This window comes from Rana temporaria, chromosome 6 (assembly GCF_905171775.1).
Source record: "Rana temporaria chromosome 6, aRanTem1.1, whole genome shotgun sequence".
In the NCBI taxonomy this organism is placed as follows: domain Eukaryota; kingdom Metazoa; phylum Chordata; class Amphibia; order Anura; family Ranidae; genus Rana; species Rana temporaria.
In genome coordinates, this window is record NC_053494.1 from 105,078,872 (window position 1) to 105,100,925 (window position 22,054).

The 22,054-nt window shown below is 43.5% G+C and overlaps 1 protein-coding gene across 5 annotated transcripts in view; it reads right to left on the minus strand.

Annotated features, from left to right (window-relative positions):
- Positions 1-22,054, minus strand: part of TNRC18 (trinucleotide repeat containing 18) — a 366,965-nt gene that overhangs the window by 233,492 nt on the left and 111,419 nt on the right. For 3 of the 5 annotated variants that reach the window (XM_040357106.1, XM_040357108.1, XM_040357104.1), the window contains exon 8: positions 10,508-10,860. In XM_040357106.1, the coding sequence (XP_040213040.1) occupies positions 10,508-10,860 (353 nt within the window). The remainder of the gene's footprint in view (positions 1-10,507; positions 10,861-22,054) is intronic. The other 2 variants (XM_040357109.1, XM_040357105.1) reach the window with 1 other exon arrangement.

Here is a 22,054-nt window from a genome sequence, read left to right on the forward strand (position 1 = left end):
GGATAGGAACGCCCATTCCCCGCGGGGAGTCGGAATCGTCTCGCTAGGATTGCACAGTGAGTACCGCGCTACTATGCCTAATTTAATGATGGAAAGTTGTCAATAAGGGTGAACCACCGCTTTGATAATATTAACTCACTTACCCTATTGAGGCCAATGGAATGATATATATACAGAGCCATGTTTAGGGGCGTTTACTCTCTCTATTATAATTCATCACCTATACTACTACATGACTTTATATTTTTACACATTTTATCTTTCCAGCCCAATATAATCTACCTTACCAACCAAGAATAATCTGGTAAGATATTTGATTTAAATCTTTATCACTAGTTGGATAAAGCCCTACCCCAATAACTTTAATATATATCATTGCACACATTTTCTACAGGGCCCAGGGAGATTTTTTGGCTCCAGCAGCACTTCTATCTTTTGGGGATTAACCTGGCCAACTACCAGGTGTTTTGCAATACTAATTTCTTACGCAACTAACTATACCAACAGACCTGGACCAGCAGGCAGTTCATGCTTTAACCACATGATCAGAATGACCTGTTTATGATACAGCTTGTTCAGCTGCAAGTATTACAAGTTCATTACCCCTTCCGTTATATCCTATTATATGTGATACAAATATTATATGGTTTATACTGACCACTCTCCATACATATTATAGATAATTGTGACTCTTCGCTATACCCCTGAAGAAAGAGAGACACCTCTCAGAAACGTCGGGACAGTTCAGAGAATCACACCATACAATGCAATGCTGTAATTCTGAATTTATATGTACAAATACTTTGTGTCTACCTCTGATCATGTTAATTTTTTATTGAATTTCTTCTTTTGATCTTTCTAATAAATAATTATATAAGAGACACTTTTTCTTTATACATAATTTGTTTACCACAAGTGCCTTAAAAGTCCAGTTAGGGGTTCCATTTCTCTTTTTCCTCGACTTTTCATTTGGATGTGGCACTGCATAAGACAGACACCGATAATTTCCCCTTTTTTGCTCTTCTGTATGGGATGTACAGGCACCAAGATACACTGGCAGATCTGCTAGAGACTTGCATGGCACCAGCAATCTGCTGATCGCTCGTAAAATGCTTTACATTTTTTTTCCTGCAAAAATTAGTTTTTTGTAATTGACCAACATAGGATTTCACATGTTATGTGACTTGGGGCCTCAGAAGGCGGATTCCAAGGCAGTGTGAACCAAGCTCAAGTTCATATTGATACAATTTGGCATGCGATTTGACTTGTCAAATTGGTGGCTATTGCCAGAAATGGCACTGTCCGAATTGGTGCAGCGCCACACCGATTCCCAAAAGTAGTTCCTGTACTACTTTTGGTGACTTCGGGAGGCAATTTGTTACGGACAGCTGTCAAATCCCCCCCGAAGTTGGACTGCATTGCCAAGCTGAAATTGTGCGAGTTCAGCTGAACTCGCACAATTTCTTACCCGCAGCAATGTGAACCTAGGCTCAATCAAGGTAAGAGCAAATTGCCCTGACTGGTTTGTACGGTCATGCTTTTGTAATAAAGTGAATAATTTTAGCACAAATGCAAATGTATGTAATACGCCAACATTCACCGATTTGAATCAATCGCATCATTAAAGCCCAACTAAAAAAAAAAAAAAAAAATTCCCCTCCGGGTGATCCATGTACATTACAAGGATTATACCAACCTTTGTTGCAGATTCCTACCTTCTGTTATGCTAAAAAAAATCTCTGTGTGTTCCTCTGTGCCCCTGTGAGTGAGGGAGTGGTTTCATAATTATCAATCAGCTGTGCAGCTGCAGAGCACCAATGAGGAAAGCTGCAGGCTCTGCATTCCTTTAGTTGCAGGGGATGCCTGAAATCTGACTTGTACCTTAGTGCAGACTTTTGGGAAAATCAGTGAGCCAATCAGACAAGAAGGAAATTATGTTTTTGGGGGACGTTCTGTACACATTCTGTGTAAAGAACACCTCCAGGTAGCCATATTGCATTGAATTTTAATAAAATTACAGTGGCTGCAGGTTGAAAGGGAAATTAAATTTTTAATAACATTAAATTACAATATGACTTTAGTCGCAGTGTACCCTCTGCACTTCAATCACTAAATGACAGATCACATGTGTTGCCTCACCTGCTTAATGCAGCGAGGCGACTTGTGCCGATCCACTGGAAAACATCCAGAATCCCTACAAGGGAAGAATGGATAGCAGGGGTGACTGTGGTTAAGGAAGCAGAAGACTGGATAGCGACCTGTCGCGACACACGAGATCGGTACACTAGCATATCGGCCCCCTGGTCGGACTACACTTCCGACCCCATTTTTTGTCCCATCTAGTTTGGATATTGCCCTACTAGAATTAGCAGATCCATCCCTGAGGGCCCGCAGGTTGGCAAGTGCACAGGGCAGCTCCCCAAACCCATAAAACCAGCCGTGCCCGGTGGAGGGGGGGAGTCGGTGGATATTGATCACTGCGGCACCGAGCCCGGCATGAGGTAACATACAGCTTTCTGGAAAATCGAAGGTAAACCTGGACTGCTCTCACTTTTTCTCTTCTCTCTCTATCCTTTCCCTCCCTTTTTCTCCCCCTGCTTCACTTCTCTACCCATTCCCTCTTTCCTATTTACAATTGTTGGTTTACATGTTATGTTGATGATTGCACTTTCAACCAATGGACCACTTAAGGGGCAGAGGGTGGGGCTGACTTGTCAGATACTGGAAACTATGAGGCCGTCCCCGAGTATCGTGGGGACACTGGTGGCCTTGTGTCTAGTTCCAGGACCTCATGTGGGGTGCCCATGGCGGGCGGGCGGTGGCAGGGGGTGGATTGATGGAGGCCCTAGAGCCCCCCCCCCTGCTCGGCTCGCGGGTCGGGGCCCCCTAGTGATGTGGCGACCCACGTGGACGGATGCCGGGCTCACTTCGGTGGGGCGGGGCCGATCGCGGGGATCACTAAAGCCTTGCTCTCCAGGGGCGGCTGGTGTTTCGGCCTGACCCTATATTATAGACCGGATGATGACATCCCTCTTGGTTGACACCACATTATGGGACACCCGTTGGTGCCCCCTCTTCTTCTCACATTGTATGTCTATGTTTTGGTGGTTTAACGGATCCCCTAGGGGTCTTGAAGCCTATGAGACCCTGCGTGGTCGCTAGTTCTGCCTATTGACAACTTTGCGTTGAACATGTATGTGTCTTTTTCTTCTGTTGAAAATAATAAATTTGATTATACAAAAAAAAAAAAAAAAAAAAAAAATTACAGATCACCGGTGTAGACATAATGTGAACACAGCACAGGAAAGGGTGATACCACTGACCAAATAAAGACATATCCACCATATTTGTCAATGTAATCATCAAGGATTCCCTGAACGACCCTGAAGTTTACCTATCACTAAATAACAGATCCCAGATGCTGCAGTAATATAAACACAGCACTGGGTATGCCAGGGGACATCATTGACCAAATTTGATCAATGACTATGTCCGAGCTCCTCGGCTGTTTGCATTACAGCAGCTGGGAATTGGGGTAGGCAAACTGGCCAATTTGCAAACAGGCTGGGTTCACCTCAAACCCACTTCCACCCCAAACCCTATCCTTTTTATTAAAACATAATATCAAAATTGGAGGATTGGATTCCACGCTATGGTAGTATAGCATGGCTGCTGCCTACCTCAAGAATGCCAAGTGGGATCGACAAATGCGTAAGAAGAGAGGTAAAAGTTGGTGCTGACCAAATCTAATGTGCAATGCTCAAGAAAAACAAACCATATACATCTGAAAAATAAAACATAAATGTGAAAAAATTTGTGTACTGTCTCTTTAAATCAGGTAGTGTGCATATGAAATCTCTGAGTGTATGCTACCTTTAAAGTGCACAGTGATGAATAAAATGTGCTATGTATGCAAACATAAGTAGAACCACTGTCATGAATGGAAACTGCATACAAAAAATAATAATTAAAAAAAAAAGTCCATAATTTCATGTGCAAGTAAAAAGTCCACAATATGCTTTTTTGAAATAAGAAAAAGTGCTCAACTTGCAAAAATGTCCATGTATGAAACTGGAAAACAATATATCAAAAAGGGGGAGGGGGGGAAAAAACGCAGTTCATGGATCCACATAGTTAATCCTATTCCAAACGGACTTGTGCCTGGGTAAATAGTGCAGGGCAAAACACTGAAGGGTGAGTGAATTCCACAGGTGCTCCCCCCTCAGATCCACACTAACGAGAAAACTGAACCCCTGCAGGAGTAGAAGGCACCACACTAAAGCTGCTTCTGATCCTTATCCAGTGTCTCCTCCTCCACGATAGGGATGGATGGATAAAAAAGCATCTCATAGTGTAAATTCATAAAAGTTTATTAAAAAAAATGTTAAAAAAAAAATTGCACTTACAATAGTGATATGCAATATGAAATTGCCAATATGTGACATACAGTTGTACTCATAAGTTTACATACCCTGGAAGAATTTATGATTTCTTGGCCATTTTTCATAGAATATGAATGATAACACAAAAAAAAATTATTTTACTCTTTGTGTTTGGCTGAAGCCATTTAATATCAATCAACAGTGTTTACTCATTTAAAATCATAATGGCAACAGAAACTACCCAAATGACCCTAATCAAAGGTTTACATGCATGCACACAAGTTGACACAAAGGGGTTTGAATGACTATTAACCGATATACGCGATTAACCGATATACGCCGATATACGTCGGCAGAATGGCACGGCTGGGCACAATCACGTACCTGTACGTGTCTCTTTAAGACCCAGCCATGGGGTTGCATACGCTCGCGACCCGGTCCGAAGCTTCGTGACTGCGGGACCCGATCGCCGCCGGTGTCCCGCGATCGGTCACCGGAGCTGAAGAACGGGGAAGAGGTGTGTGTAAACACACCTTCCCTGTTCTTCATTGTGGCAATGTCAGTGATCCTCTGTTCCCTGATATAGGAAAAGATGATCACTGACATCACACGTCCAGCCCCCTTACAGTTAGAAACACATATGAGGTCACACGTAACCACCTTCAGCGCCCCCTGGTGGTTAACTCCTAAACTCCAATTCTCATTTTCACAGTAACCAGTGCATTTTTATAGCACTTTTTCGCTGTGAAAATGACAATGGTCCCAAAACTGTCCGATGTGTCCACCATAATGTCGCAGTCACCAAAAAAAAAAAAATCGCTGATCGCCGCCATTAGTAGTAAAAAAAAAATTATTAATAAAAATGCCATAAAACTATCCCCTATTTTGTAAACACTATAAATTTTGCGCAAACCAATCAATAAACGCTTATTGCGATTTTTTTTTACCAAAAATAGGTAGAAGAATACATATTGGCCTAAACGGAGGAACATTTTTTTTTTATATCTTTTTGGGGGATATTTATTATAGCAAAAATGTAAAAAATATTGCATTTTTTTCAAAATTGTCGCTCTATTTTTGTTTATAGCGCAAAAAAAAAAAAAAAACGCAGAGGTGATCAAATACCACTAAAAGAACGCTCTATCTGTGGGAAAAAAAGGACCCCAATTTTGTTTGGGAGCCACGTCGCACGACCGCGCAATTGTCAGTTAAAGCGAAGCAGTGCCGAATCGCAAAAAGGGGCAAGGTCCTTAACCACTTAAGACCAAACTGGCCAGTTTTTGCAATTCGGCACTGCGTCGATTTAACTGACAATTGCGCGGTCGTGCGACGTGGCTCCCAAACAAAATTGGCGTCCTTTTTTCCCCACAAATAGAGCTTTATTTTGGTGGTATTTGATCACCTCTGCGGTTTTTATTTTTTGCAATATTTTTTCCTTTTTGCTATAATAAATATCCCCCAGAAATATATAAAAAAAAAACTTTCCTCAGTTTAGGCCAATACATATTCTTCTACCTATTTTTGGTAAAAGAAATCGCAATAAGCGTTTATCGATTGGTTTGCGCAAAATGTATTGTGTTTACAAAATAGGGGATAGTTTTATTGCATTTTTAGTAATAATTATTTTTTTACTACTAATGGCGGCGATCAGCGATTTTTTTCGTGACCGCGACATTATGGCGGACACATCGGACAATTTTGACACATTTTTGGGACAATTGTCATTTTCACAGAAAAAAATGCTATAAAAAATTGCATTGTTTACTGTGAAAATGACAATTGCAGTTTGGGAGTTAACCACTAGGGGGCACTGAAGGGGTTAAGTGTGACCTCATATGTGTTTCTAACTGTAGGGGGGCGGGGCTGGACGTGTGACATCATTGATCGTGCTTCCCTATATCAGGGAACACACGATCAATGACAGCGCCACAGTGAAGAACAGGGAAGCTGTGTTTACAGCTTCGGGGACCGATCGCGGGACTCCAGCGGCGATCGGGTCCGCGTGTCCCACAGCCACGGTCACGAAGCTACGGACCAGGTCGCGGGTGCGCGACCCACGGCTGGGCACTTAAAGAGGATGTACAGGTACGTGCTTGTGCCCAGCCGTGCCATTTTGCCGAAGTATATGTGCAGGAGGCGGTCCTTAAGTGGTTAACCTGCACAATGGTCCGGGTCTTAAGTGGTTAAAAGGTAACCATCTTCACCTGTCATCGGTTTGCTTGTAATTAGTGTGTGTGTATATAAAAGTTCAATGTGTTTCTGGACTCCTGACAGACCCTTGCATCTTTCATCCAGTGCTGCACTGAAATTTCTGGATTCTGAGTCATGGGGAAAGCAAAAGAATTGTCAAAGGATCTGCGGGAAAAGGTAGCTGAACTGTATAAAACAGGAAAGGGATATAAAATTATATCTAAGGAATTGAGAATGCCAATCAGCAGTGTTTGAATGCTACCGTGTTTCCCCAAAAATAAGCCCGGGTCTTATATTAATTTTGGCAACAAAAGACACAGTAGGGCTTATTTTCGGGGTAGGTCTTACCATGCAATGTGCTGTCTTTCCCCCCTCTCTCTCCCTGCCTGACAGGAATCCCCAGTGTAAACAGAGTTAAAATGCTTGTAAAATCCTATAATCCACTCTATTACAGTAGTATATAATGTATAATGTGTGTGTTTCTGTAATATAATTGTGCCCAATACCTTCGTTATAGTACAGCTCTGCGCTTCTGTGACCTGCCGGAGCTCTCTTCCCCACAATTATATTACAGAAACACACACATTGTACATTATATACTACTGTAATAGAGTGGATTATAGGATTTTACAAGCATTTTAACTAGGGCTTATTTTCGGGGTAGGGCTTATATTGCAGCCCTCCTGGAAAATAACGCTAGGTCTTATTTTCGGGGTAGGTCTTATTTTAGGGGAAACATAGTAATCAAGAAGTGGAAAATTAGGGGTTCTGTTGAAACCAAACCACAGTCAGGTAGACCAACTAAAATTTCAGCCACAACTGCCAGGACAATTGCTTGGGATGCAAAGAAAAACCCACAAATAACTAGGGTCGAAACAACCAATCGATTAACCGACAACTAATCGACTATGAAATTAACCGATTACAATTTTCATAATCGATTAATCGGCCAGTGACATAATGGGGTTAAAAAAAACAAAAATTAGCCCTTTATAGTACAAAAAAAGCAAATGGCTACTGTAAATATTACTTTCACTGTCCCACAGTAAAAAAATGAACCCCTTACAGTAGCGATTATTTGCTCTTTTTGTACTTCTTTTTGTTTTTTCAACCCCATTATGTTACTAAACATCTCAGGCTGGGGTCACACCTCTGTTTTTTGGTGCTTTTTGCAGAAACACACTACAGTTCATTTTCATGTTTTCCTATGGGACACGTTCACAGCCATGATTTTTTTTTAGCTGCTGCGTATTTGGAAAGGGCAAGGACTTTTTAACGCAAAACGGTGCTATTATGTTTTTTTTTGGTTCAATATACTTCAATGGAGAAGCTGCAGAAAAGCATGTAATGTGTTTTTGCGGCAATTTGTGTTTTGTAATCTGCCCAACAATAAATTGGCCCAAAAAAATGTAAAAATGCAATTTTTTTTTTTTTAAAGGCTATTATCCGATTAATCGAAACAATAATCGGGCAACTAATCGATTATGAAAATAATCGTTAGTTGCAGCCCTACAAATAACTTCAGATGAAATAGAGTACTCTCTGAAAACGTTGTGTGGCTGTTTCAAGATGCACAATAAGGAGGCACTTGAAGAAAGATGGGCTGTCGAGTTGCCAGAAAAAAGACATTACTACGCAAATGTCACAAAGTATCCTGCTTACAATATGCCAAACAGCACAGAGACAAGCCTCAAACCTTCTGGCACAAAGTCATTTGGAGTGATGAGACCAAAATGTTGCATTTTGGTCACAACCATAAACGATACATTTGGAGAGAAGTCAACAAGGCCTATGATGAAAGGTATGGAGGTGGATCGCTGATGTTTTGGGGATGTGTGAGCTACAAAAGGCACAAGAAATTCAGTCAAAATTGCTGGCAAGATGAATGCAGTATGTTATCAAAAAAATACTGGAGGAACATTTGCATTCATCAGCCAGGAAGTTGCACATGGGTCGCAATTGGACATTTCAACATGACAATCATCCAAAACACAAGGCCAAGTCGACCTGTCATTGGCTACAGCACAATAAAGTGAAGGTTTTGGAGTGGCTATCTCAGTCTCCTGACCTCAATATCATTGAGCCGCTCTGTGAAAATCTCAAGACAGCCCAATCTCAAGACAGTTCATGCAAGACAGCCCAAGAATTTACAGGAACTGGAGGCTTTTTGCCAAGAGGAATGGGCAGATTTACCATCTGAAAAGATTAAAGAGCCTCATCCACAAATACCACAAAAGACTTCAGGCTGTCATTGACGTTAAAGGGGGCAATACACAGTATTAAAAACTGGGGTATGTAAACTTTTGATCAGCTGGGTAGTTTCTGTTGCCATTAGGATTAAAAAAAAAAAAAAAAAAGAGTAAATGCAGTTGATTGATAATAAATGGCTTCAGCCAAACACTAACCATAAGTGAAAGAAATGTTTTTGTGTTATCATTCATATTCTCTATAAAATGGCCAAAAAATCATAAATGTAAACGAATGAGCACAACTGTATTGCCGATTTCACTGCACTGGCCCCCATAGCACTACTGTAAATGCAATTTTTAATATCTGTTTTAATAAACGTACTTTTATGGATTTACACTGAGATGCTTTTCTATTAATCCATCCCTATGTGAGTGTACCCAGTGACCAGACATATTGTGGAGGAGACGACACTGGATCAGAAGCAGCTTTAGTGTGTGCCTTCTACCCCTGCAGGGGTTCAGTTTTCTGGCAAGTGCGGAACTGAGGGGAGAGCACCTGTGGAATTCACTCACCCTTTTTTTCTTTTTGACATATTGATTGGTTTCTGGGTTTTACATATGGACATTTTTGCACATTAGGCAAGTTGAGCACTTTGGGCCAGATTCTCATACATTCGCGCTGCTCCTGGGCAGCGGAATATATGAGATCTACGTTACACCGCCGCAGGTCTACAGGTTTACATCCTGATTCTCAGAACACTTACCTGTAAACTTGCGGCGGTGTAGCGTTAGATTGCTCGGCGCAAGCCCGCCCAATTCAAATGGGGCGGGCACCATTTAAATTAGGCGCGCTCCCGCGCCGAGCGTACTGCGCATGCTCCGTCGGGTAAATTACCCGACGTGCATTGCGCTAAATGACGTCGCCCCGACGTCATTTGCCTAGATGTATACGTAAATGGCGTCCAGCGCCATTCACGGACATCTTACGCAAACGACGTAATTTTTATTGAATTTGACGCGGGAACGACGGCCATCGTTAACATTGGTTGCGCCTGCTAATTAGCAGGGGCAACCTTACGCGTCGGGTACGCTACGCAAACGACGTTAATTCGCTGCGTCGACCTCGCGTATGTTCGGGAATCGCCGTACTTACCTCATTTGCATAGACGACGGGGAAAAGCGACGATGCGACACCTAGCGGCGGGAAAAAAAAATACATTTAAGATCTGACAGCGTAACAGCCTTACGCATGTCAGATCTAATGGGTACCTATGCGCAACTGATTCTGAGAATCAGTCGCATAGATACCCGGGGCCAGATGAGGTGTTACGACGGCGCTAATGGTGTTGCGCCGTCGTAACGCCTTTGAGAATCTGGCCCTTTATTTCTTATTTCATCAGTTTCATACAGCATATTGTGGACTTTTTAATTGCACATGAAAATTATGGACTTTTTTTTCCGTATTTTCTATTTTATATATTTGTATGCAGTTTCCATTTATGACAGTGGTTCTACTTATGCTTGCATACATAGCACAATGTATTCATCACTATGCACTTAATAGTAGCATGCACTAGTAGATTTCATATGCATACTATGATTAAAAAAAAATCACATTTATATGTTGTTGTTTTTTTTTGTCTGTATATGGTTTGTTTTTCTTGAGCATTGCACATTTGATTCGGGCAGCACCGCCCTTTAACTCTCTTATTAAACAGAATAAACTACAAAAAACTTCAACCTTACCCTACAATGTTCACTTCGATGGTACTGCTGAGATTCAAGGTGATTTTGTCTATGCAATTCTTTCAGTTCCATCTGGGCACTTCTCTGCATTTCAAGAATATCTAGTTGTGAATTTCTCTGTAAATCCATAGTATCTAATTGTTCACTTCTCTGTGATTCCAGAGCCTCTAGTTGAGCACTTCTGTGTAGATCTATAGAGTGAACTGCCTGCTGTTGCAGCAGCATGTATAGTTCATGTTGTCGCATAAGCTGCTGTTGAGAAAATAGCTGTAGTTGATGTGCATGTTGCAGTGAGCTATGTGCTGAAGAATACATAGAAGGCCAGAGGGATGATGTTCGATCCAGTATTTCTGCTGAGTGAGAACAAAAAAAAAATAAGATTATTAACATATCAATGGTTTCCAGAATGCAGCAAAAGAGGCTTATTTAAAAAGTAAAGAGATAATGTTCACTTTTTATCATTTATTTTCTTCCCATAAATGATTAAAGGTTTTGTAAAAGTTTGTTTATTTTCTAAATAGGTTTCTTTAAGCTAGTGCATTGTTGGGTCACTTACCTTTTCCTTTGATTTCCCTTCTAAATGTTTTTTCCTTTGTCTGAATTTCTCACTTCCTGTTCCTCCTCAGTAAGCTTGCCCCCATCAACCAAGCCGTTCTGGCTGGGGGTTAGTCAGCGTGGTCGCCCCTCCCTTGGGACTACATGCCTGCGGGGGGACGCTGTGTTCTTTGCTATGAGGTGCAATGCTGAACTTCTAGTGACCAGTAAGAGTGAGAGCGGTAACACCAAAATTGAACACACCTTCTCCCCATTCACACCAGAGACCTATTTTTCTACTATGAGACTACCTTAAAGAATTTTGAATCAATTTTATAATATCATGTGTGCAAACAATCATGTCTACAGTCCTACATGCTCCATTAACCACCTCAATACAGGGAACTAACACCCCCTTCCTGCCCAGGCCATTTTTCAGCTTTCAGCGCTGTCGCACTTTGAATGACAATTGCGTGGTCATGCTACACTGTAACCATGTGAATTTTTTTATCATTTTCTTCACACAAATAGAGCTTTCTTTTGGTGGTAATCTAGGTTTTTTTTTTTTTAAGAAAGAAAAAAAGAAAACCAAAAATGTACAAAATTTACTGACAGAGACAAAGTAATTTTTCTTCTTCACTGATATGTGCTAATGAGGTGGCACTTTTGGGCACTGATAAGGAGGCACGAATGTGCCACACTTATGGGCAGAAGTGATGGGCAGCACTGACTGGCATCACTAATAGCCAGCACTGCCTGGCATCACTAATGGCCACTGATTGCTGGCACTGGTGGGCACTTAATTGTAATCAGGGCACTGATGATCAGTGCCCTGATTACATGCCTAGATATGCCCATGCCCCTGAGGGTGACTGTCAGTGGGAGGCGAGGAGCTTTCCGGGTTTACATGCGACTGGCTGTAATTGGACACAGCCAATCACATGGTTAAAGAGCCGCGGCTCTTTACAGAAATATGGGTCCGCCCGCGGGCGCACGAGAGTGGTCGTTCTGAGATGCCATCATATGATGTCCACCCAGAACGAGAGCCGCACCGCCAAGCTGTCATTTGATGGTGGGTGGGCGGTAAGTGGTTAAATACATACCAATTGATTCATTTGGTTCTGGTGTTGTGCTTCACACAAAGTCCCAACATTCCCCCAGTCCCCTTCCTCCCTCTCTCTTCTATACGATTCAGGGATGGAGACACACAAACTCTACAGCAGTTGTTTCATATAAAGTCCCAACATTTTTATTCAATGACCGCTAATTAAGGAATGGAATTGCACACCTGTGTAATTTATTTAGATTGGTTAATCTGTAATATACATCTGCCAATATTTATAATAACTACAGAAGGATGCATCTAACCAGGGTTGCGATTGTGCTGGCGGTACATCTTGTTGAGTCATTCACTGAAAAGTGCGAGATGGACTGGGCCATCCCCTTCGTCGTTTTTTGGACGTGGGGGGACGCTCACACGCCGTACCTTTGACCTCAATCTTGACGCCGTGGGCCGACATTGTTTATCCATCTGCATGCGTTATGAGGTTGTGGTGTCTAGTGCCCGGCATCAATGGTCACTTGAACATTAGCTCCGCCTTTCAATCAGCATGCAGCGAGACGTTGGTGGGGTCCTGTGGCGATGGGGCGGGTATATCTGCTCCTTTCACCTTGATGACACTATGCACATCTCTGGATTATGCTTTCCACTTGATACGAAGGGTAATATTTGAGTTTTGTATTCATCTATGTTTCTTGTGTTATCTTTGATCTTACGACCCATTCTATGGTGAGGCACTCACCTGTTTTCACTTTACATTTAAGATCTGTTCTTTGTCTTTCTTCCCTTTGGTAATGGTTTTCATATCTTCCCCAATTACTATTTGTGCAGTGACTTTGCCGATACACTTTACTTACAATTTTTCCACAGAAGCCCTAGGGGCCTTTACTAAGGAGTTATTACAAACACAGTTACTTATTGGGGACAAAAATCACTATTGATGCTCACTTCTTGTTATCTGTTCACCGTTGTGTTGCCGCAGTTATCACCACCTCAGTTTCCGTGGATGATGTTCCCATAGTGCCTCCAGCTACCAATACTAACCATGTTGTTAAATTCTGTAGATTACTTATAGGTAAGAGTGCTGGGATTAAGATGGGGTTCTTCCTGTTATCTTAGTTACTATACTATTTGGCATTTATATTTCATTACAGACATACCTATATTGCATTTTTTCCTGATGAGTGGAAGTTATCTATGAAACGTGAGTAGAGCTTTTTTAATTATTGTATTGTCACAGCTACTATAGTGCCTTGAAAAAGTATTCATACCCCCTTGAAACTTTCCACATTTTGTCATGTTACAACCAAAAATTTTAATTTTATTTGGCTTGATAGAGATAGACCAACACAAAGTGGCACATTATTGTGAAGTGGAAGGAAAATGATAAATGGTTTTCAAATAATTTTTTTTACAAATAAATAGGTGAAGTGTTAATACTTTGTAGAACCACTTTTCACTGAAATTATAGCTGCAAGTCTTTTTTGGGATGACTCTACCAGCTTTGCACATCTAGAATGACATTTTTGCCCATTCTTTGCAAACTAGCTCAATCTCTGTCAGATTGGATGGAGAGCGTCTGAACAGCAATTTTCAAGTCTTGCCACGGATTCTCAATTGGATTTAGTTCTGGACTTTGACTGGACCATTTCAACACATGATGAATAGGCTTTGATCTAAACCATTACATTGCAGTTTTGGTTGTATGTTTAGGGTCGCTGTCCTGCTGAAAGGTGAACCTCCGCCCAGTCTCAAGTCTTTTGCAGACGCTAACAGGTTTTCTTCTAAAGCCTCATTCACACGATCCAATTGTTGGCAGGGGATTGTCTGTTGACAGACTGTTGTCCTTTTGACAATTGTTGACCAACTTTCGGCCAACAAATGTTGGATGACAGGCTAGTAAATTTTTGGCAGACAACAGTTGGTTGTCAGATTTTCTGAAGATCAGTACACAAGTCTGTCACACAAAAGTTGAAATTACAAACGCGCATGCTTGGAAATCAATGCTCACCTAACACAAAATTAGCAGAAGGGGCCCAAAGGGTGGCGCTCAAGAGCTGAAATTCCTCGTAGTACATCACTACATTCGTGTTTGACAAAAATTGTGTACCGTTGGTATGCAAGACAGGATCCAGGCACACGCCATTAAAGCATTCTACCTAAAACAATTATATACCGTTACATCCAGCATACTGCTGACATCTACAGTATGCTGGTATATTTTTTTTTTTCCGCTGTACATACCTTCTTATAGTTCTTTTCACCCGGCTTCCGGGTTCTCACTGCCCCGGGGAGTAGGCGTTCTTATTAAGATGCATAGATGATTGACGTGCGGGTAAGGCGCGTCACGCGTTCCGAAAATAGACGAACTGGGAATCGGCTTTATACGGCGCCTGCGCAGTCAGCTCTACAAAGCAGGCGCAGGCGCCGTATAGTGCCGAGTCCTAGTTAGTCTATTTTTGGAACGCGTGGCGCGCCTTACCCACACGTCAATCATCTACGCCTCTTCATAGGAACGTCTACTCCCCGCGGGAGTGAGAACTCGGAGCCGGGTGAAAAGAACTATAAGACGGTAAGTACAGCGGAAAAAAAAAAAAATACCAGCAAACTGTAGATGTCAGCAGTATGCTGGATCTAATGGTATATAGATGATTTTTAGGGTGAACGTCCGCTTTAAGACAAAAATCTGACACTCGGTTGGCCAACAATTGGATCGTGTGTAGATTTACACAGATCGCTTTAGATTGCCCTGTATTTGGCTCCATCCATCTTCCCATCAACTCTGACCATCTTCCCTGTCCCTGCTGAAGAAAAGCATCCTCACAACATGTTTCACAGTGGGGATGGTGTGTTCAGGGTGATGTGCAATGTAAGTTTTCTGCCACACATAGCGTTATGTACTATGTAGGAACATGAACACGCATGCGTGTGTGCATATTTATTGTCCCACATGCATCCATGTGCACCATTAAATAATACATACTAATTAATTAATTTTGATTCTGATGTTGTGCTTCACACAGAGTCCCAACATTCCCCCTCCCCCTCTTCAAAATGGCTAATTGGGCCCTATTTTTAAATTTTCACTTAAGGGTAGTACACTTTTGTTGCCAGTGGTTTAGACATTAATGGCTGTGTGTAGAGTTATTTTGAGGGGACAGCAAATTTACACTGTTATACACTCACTAGTACTACTACTACTACATTGTAGCAAAGTTTAAGTTCTTCAGTGTCGTCACATGAAAAGATATAATAAAATATACAAAAATGTGAGGGGTGTACTCACTTATGCGAGATATTGTAAATGACCAGCCCAATTCATAATCCCTCAAAAACCCACATATTTTTTCTGCACTTTCAAATCTCTTTGATCTGGCCATACAATGCGTCTCTGCTTCTACATCTGTCCATCAGTATCTTTTACCCCTTGTAATTTTAAGTTCTAGACAAACATCAGCCACTCTGATATTATCCTGCAGGTTATTTTGGTAAACTTGGAAATTCATTTTCCCCTCAATGACAACAAGTCGTCTAGGCCCTGATGCAGCTAAGCAATCCGAGGTTTCCTCCATCATACTTCACCGGGGTGATGTTTTAATGATGGTAAGCTGTGCCCTTTTAGCACTATACCTAGTGTTTTTTCTGAACAATTCAACTTTTGTTTTACCAGTCCACAAAACCTTTTCCCAGTAGTGTTGCAGTTTGCCAAGGCACTTTTTGGCAAGTGCCAGGTGCGCAACATTGCCGTTTCTTTTTTATGGTGTTCTGCCATGGACACCCTGCCTAGTCAAAGATTTACATATAGTAGAGTCATGATGTTTGCTAGTTCCAGTGATGTCTTCAAGCCTTTAGCTGTTACTTGTGGGTTCTTCTTTACCTCATTGAGGATTCTGCATTGTGCCTTGGGAGTCAACTTGGCTGGGCACCCAGTTCTAGGAAGAGTAGCCACAGTTCTAAATGGTCTCTATAGATATTTTGTCTGTCAACTGACGAATGCCTATATACTTTTGAGATTGCTTCCTCTTTTCAGCCTTACTCAGATCAAATAGGCAACACAGTGGTTAGCACTTCTGCCTAGCAGCATTAGGGTCCTTAGATCGAATCCCAACCAAAGCACTACCTGCGCAGTTTGCACGTTCTCCCTGTGCCTGCGTGGGCTTCTTGCCACATGCCAATGACATGCTGGTAGGTAAATTGCACCCTAGTGTAAATGTGCATTTGAGACCTTAGATCAGGGGTCTTCAAACTACGGCCCTCCAGGTGTTCAGGAACTACAATTCCCATCATGCCTAGTCATGTCTGTGAATGTCAGAGTTTTGCAATGCCTCATGGGATTTGTAGTTCTACAACAGCTGGAGGGCCGTAGTTTGAGGATCCCTGCCTTAGATTGTAGACTCCTTGGGGGAAGGGACTGATGCAAATGTACAATATACAGTAAAACCTTGGATTGCAAGCTTAATTCGTTCAGGAAACATGCTTGTAATCCAAAGCACTTGTATATCAAAGTGAAGTTCCCCATAAGAAATAATGGAAACTCAAATGATTCGTTCCACAACCATTTATTCACAAGTCCTTCAGTTTATAGTCCATATAAAAATATTATAGCAAAGTGATAGGATGTCTAACGATAAAATGCCCATCCACAAATGGCAGCCTCCACAAGGAGCAAAATTCAGCAGGAGCTACAGTGTATAAAAGAGAAGAGAGGTGCCTCTAAGTGTAGCAATATGGTTATATTTAGCGAAAGTACAACATTTATAAACGCACATGGTTGATGATTAAAACAGGCACATCTAAGTATGCAGGCATCCGGGGTAAAGCTGTCCACATAGACCGCCCTCTGCACCGCCAGCACTTACCGCCGTTAGTCTGCAATCGTGACCAGGAAGACTACCCTGCAGTAGGAATATTCGAAAGCGAGGCTTGAAGCGCTCATGGAACACAGAGTGTAAAGGATGACGTTGATGGTGGCGTGGAGGATGGCATCTGTGGACATCTTTACCCCGGATGCCTGCATATTTAGATGTGTCTGTTTTAATCACCAACCATGCGACTTGCTAAATGTTGTACCTTCATTAAATGTAACCATATTGCTACACTTAGGAGGCACCACTGTTCTGTTTTATACTCAATTGTGACATGACGCTACTTGTATATCAAGACATCACTTGTATATCAAGTCAAAATTTATTTATAAAATGTGCTGGTCTTGCAAAATACTCAAACCAAGGTTTTACTTAAAGCACTGCATTTATTATTGGCGCTATAAAAGTACATGCAATAAAAAATGTAAAACACACTACTTGATTGTATGTCTTCAGAGGGCTCCATTTTGTGACGCAAGGTTCACATCTTAAAATGTTTGAGTGTCTTATCAATGAAGCTCCAATCCACACCTTCAAATTGATTTCATTAACTAAACTCCAGGTGTGCAGACTCCAATTAGCTATCTTTATAGTAATTATGCAATTCTCTTGTACAATTTTCCTATAGATTTACCAAAACCATATAAGGTCAAACCTAAACACTTTTTAGTTTGTATGCAATCAGGAAGGCCCTTGTACTATAGTTGAAGGTAAATCTAAAGGGAATTGAATAAGAAAATTGAATCATGTATAGCCAGCTTATATTGTCTATGAGTTCACTTTTTTCCTCCAGCACTGTGAATGTTTATTGGGTGTGTTCAGTAAAGACACAAGAAATTAGAGCGGTTAGTGTGTTATCATTTTAACCACTTAAAGACCGGTTCACACCGGTATACGTCGGCAGAATGGCACGGCTTGGCAAAGTGGCATATATTTACGTCACTTTGAATTTACCGCCGTGTGGGCGCACGCCCCTGCCGCAAGCTCCATGACCGTGCGGGCGCACGCCCCTGCTGCAAGCTCTGTGACCGTGCCCGCAGAACAGGGGAGGCCAGTATACACAAGGCATCTCCCCGTTCTGCCTAGTGACACAGCACTGATTGTTTGTTCCCTCTCATCAGGAGCAGCGATCAGTGATGTGTCACAGTAAGCTACGCCCCCTAACAGTTAGAATCAGTCCCTAGGACACACTTAACCCCTTCATAGCCCCCTAGTGGTTAACCCCTTCGCTGCCAGTCACATTTATACAGTAATCAGTGAATTTTTATAGCACTGATCGCTGCATAAATGTAAATGGTCCTTGAATAGCTTTAAAAGTTACCTATATGTCTGCCATGTCGCAGTCACAATAATAAAAAAAAACGATAATCGCCGCAATTACTAGTAAAAAAAAAATATTAATAAAAATGCCATAAAACTATCCCCTATTTTGTAGATGCTATAACTTTTGCGCAAACCAAACGCTTATTGCGGGTTTTTTTTACCAAAGATATGTAGAAGAATACGTTATCGGCCTAAACTGAGGAAAAAATAGGATTTTTGTACTCGCCATAAAATCCATTTCTCTGAGTTCATGGACGACACAGCAGCATTGACCTTAGGGTTATATATCCTTCCTTTCAGGGGAGACTAGGCAGAAAAAACAGCACTTCAAGTGTTAAAACACTTCTCTCAGTACAGCACCTCCCAGGGGGCGGGTCCCCCGGGTACATCCCACTCTCTTGCATTATGCAGCCTCAGTTCGTAAACAAGCAGAACAAACAAAGGAGGGGTGGGTGCTGTGTCCGTCCATGAACTCAGAGAATTGGACTTTACGGTGAGTACAAAAATCATATTTTCTCTTCCGTTCATTGACGGACACAGCAGCATTAACCTTAGGGACGTCCCCAAGCAGTGTCAACATTTTTTCGAGGGGTGGGAAAAACACAGCAAACCAAGCTTCACCCCAAACAAACCAGAGTTCCTCAACGGAGGAACTTCAACCTTAAACTGCCGCCTGTAAAACCTTGCGGCCAAAGGAGGCATCCAAAGATGCACTCACATCCACCTTGTAAAACTTTGAGAAGGTGTGGATTGACCTTCAGCGGGCGCTTTAGCTCCCTGAAAACGTTTTCCTGCCGCACTTGGCGGGCGAAAAAAAACCGCTTGGGGGCAGTAAAGGAGGGCCCTTGCTTACGGCGAGGCTCCTTTCCCTTCTCAGATTGTGGGAGCAGAGTGCTCTTACCGCCTGTGGCATCCTTTATGATGTCATCCAGGGATGCCCCAAAAAGCCGTTCACCCTTAAAGGGTAAGTCCACCAAAGCCTTTTTAGAAGACTGGCCCGCAGACCAACACTTCAGCCACACGAGGTGGCGTAGTACCACCGCGTAGGCGGAGGCCCTGGAGAGCAAGGGGAGCGTATCCAGGGCCGACTCATAGACAAACTTTAGGCCCTGTACCAACTGTTAGGCCAGGTCCACACAGAGCTCAGAAGCATTCTGCGCCTCCAGTTCCTGCAGCAAGGACTTTGCCCGTTCAATAAGTGTCTGCGACACCAGAGCCCAGGCCAAAACCGGTCTCACCGCCGACCCCACCACTGTGAACATGGAGCGGGCCACAGCCTCAGTTCTCCTATCTGCAGGATCCTTAAAAGCAGGAGCCTCTTCCACAGGTAACGTGGTAGCCTTGTTCAGCCTGGACACAGGGGGGTCCACTGACGGAGGAGAGACCCACTTTTTCAAAAAGTCCTCCTCAAAAGGATAACGGACCGCAAAGTATTTTGGCACAGCAAAAACTTTCTGCTGCCGATCCCATTCCTTGTACAACAATTTGTCCAGATATGGAACACAAGGAAACACTTTTGCGGTGCAGGGTGGCTTGCGGAACCCAAAAGGGACCGGCATGTCTGATGCCTCGGCCAAATCCTCAAGTTTCTGAGTATCCCGCACCGCAGTGATAAGAGCTGCAACAAATTCCTTATCATGCGCTGACCCTGAAGCAGAGTCATCCTCACTGTCCGTGTAGGCTAAGCCTGCATCATCTGACATAACGGAACCAGAGCCAGATGCAATAGCAGGGCCTGATTCCGTGTCAGAGACATCCCCAGAAGCAGGCGCAGGGAGGGGGCGCTTTTACCCCCCTTCTGGCCACTTGCCGCTTCAATCCTGGCAACAAACGCCTCAAGGACTGCCGCCATAGCATCCACCGAGGTCGCAGGAGCAGGGGCACTAAGGGTTAAGTTTGGCATGGTTGGGGTAGAAGCCTCCGGTTCAGACTCCATGCTGACCCACCGTATATGCCGCCCTAGTACTGCAAGGCAGGACCCACCGGCCACTCTCCCGGCCGCAAGAGAGAGCAGGGGACCCCCCAGGAGACTCACCACCCCGACCAGACTGTAGTGCTGCTGAAGAGCTGAGAGCGCTGTCCGTGCTGTGCCGTCCCTCAGGAAGTATTCTGCGGGCTTTGTCGCCGTTATTTCAGGCACTAGAGGCCAAAAACTTTTCCAAGATGGCCGCCGACATGCAGAAAAACAGCATGTGGGCTACAAGAAAATGGCCGCCCAGGGGCGGACTGACCATTCGGTCATTCGGGCACTGCCCGAGGGCCCCGTGGTGGGGGGGCCCGGGCTGGCTCAGTCCGTCCCTGGAGGTGCCCGCAGCAGCGTCAGCTTCTACACAATTAAAAAAACGGTGTCTGTACTCTGTACCCCCGAGATGCCTTGTATAAGAGGCTCGCTCGGGAGTTATGAGCTTCCCAGGATGGATGGTTCATCAGAGCCGTGCGTGCAGGGATGTACAGTGACACTGTGACAGGCGCTCCGGCCACCTCTCTCCCCTCTGGTTCAGCTGAAAGGGCGGGGCCATAAGTCACTGCCGCGGAGGACTGCATGTGAAGGAGCTGCTGGACTCAGAGCAGACTGAATTGCACAGACACAGGAACGAATGGCATTCACAATGACCTGCCTTGTGTTGTGTGCAGATTAGCAGGTCAGTGTCATAAATAATGAAAGCCCTGTGATTGCAGTTACAGTGACAGTGTCTAATCTGTGTTATAAGAGCCATGCCCATGCTGATTGTTTCTTTACATTCTTGCCCTGTGCTGTGTCTGTGCTTATTTACCAGGTAGCAGGTCATGTCAGGGGCTATTCACTAGTGCACATGATGAGCCATCCATCTCGGTGTCTTGTCGAGATGGTTCCCCTATTGGATAGGTTTCCGACCTCGACTGCGCAAGCGCTGCACTTGCGCAGTTGGAGGCTACGAAAATCTCCAAGCCGAAGAGCTGTTTGTTAGCTGTAAACAGAGCATATGCAATGAACACTGCGCTCGCTCCCGACCCAATGCTTGGTGCTGGTTACACACGCCCCCAGTTTGTTGATATTCTCAATATGACATCCACCCCTTTGACAAAAGCACTGGCCATCGAGTGGAGGAGCCGTGTATAACCAGCCCCAAGCATCGGGTCGGGAGCGAGCGCATTGCGCATGCTCCATTTACAGTGGACAAACAGCTGTTCAGCCTCGGAGATTTCCGTAGACTCTGACTGAGCATGCACAGTTGAGGTCGGAAACTATCCGACAGAGGAACCATATCGTCAGGACACCGGCCAGCTCATACCTCCCGACCCCTCTCATACAACAGCCACATCAACCTAGCTAGTGGGATTTAATGGTTCAAGGCACTGCTTTCTCGGGGGTACAGACTCAGTTTTTTTTATTGTGTATGATAAGCTGCCGCTGTTGCGGGCACCTCCAGGGGTGGACTGAGTCGGCCCGGGCCCTCCCACCACGGTGCCCTCGGGCAGTTGCCGACTGACCGAATGGTCAATCCGCCCCTGCACACTGATATCTGGTACACTGAATGCCACTCAGTGTATAGATATCAGTGTTATATAAAGGGAATAGCACTTAGACCTGGTTCACATTGAAGCAATTTACCATGCGATTTGACATGTCAAATCACATGGCAATGGCACTAACTGAATCGGTGTGATGCCCCATTTGTGGCGCCGATTCCCAAAAGTACAACATTTGGCGACTTCTTGGTGCAATTTCCATAGACATCTGTGCAGCAACCCACACAGATGTCTCTGAAATCACCCGCCAAATTT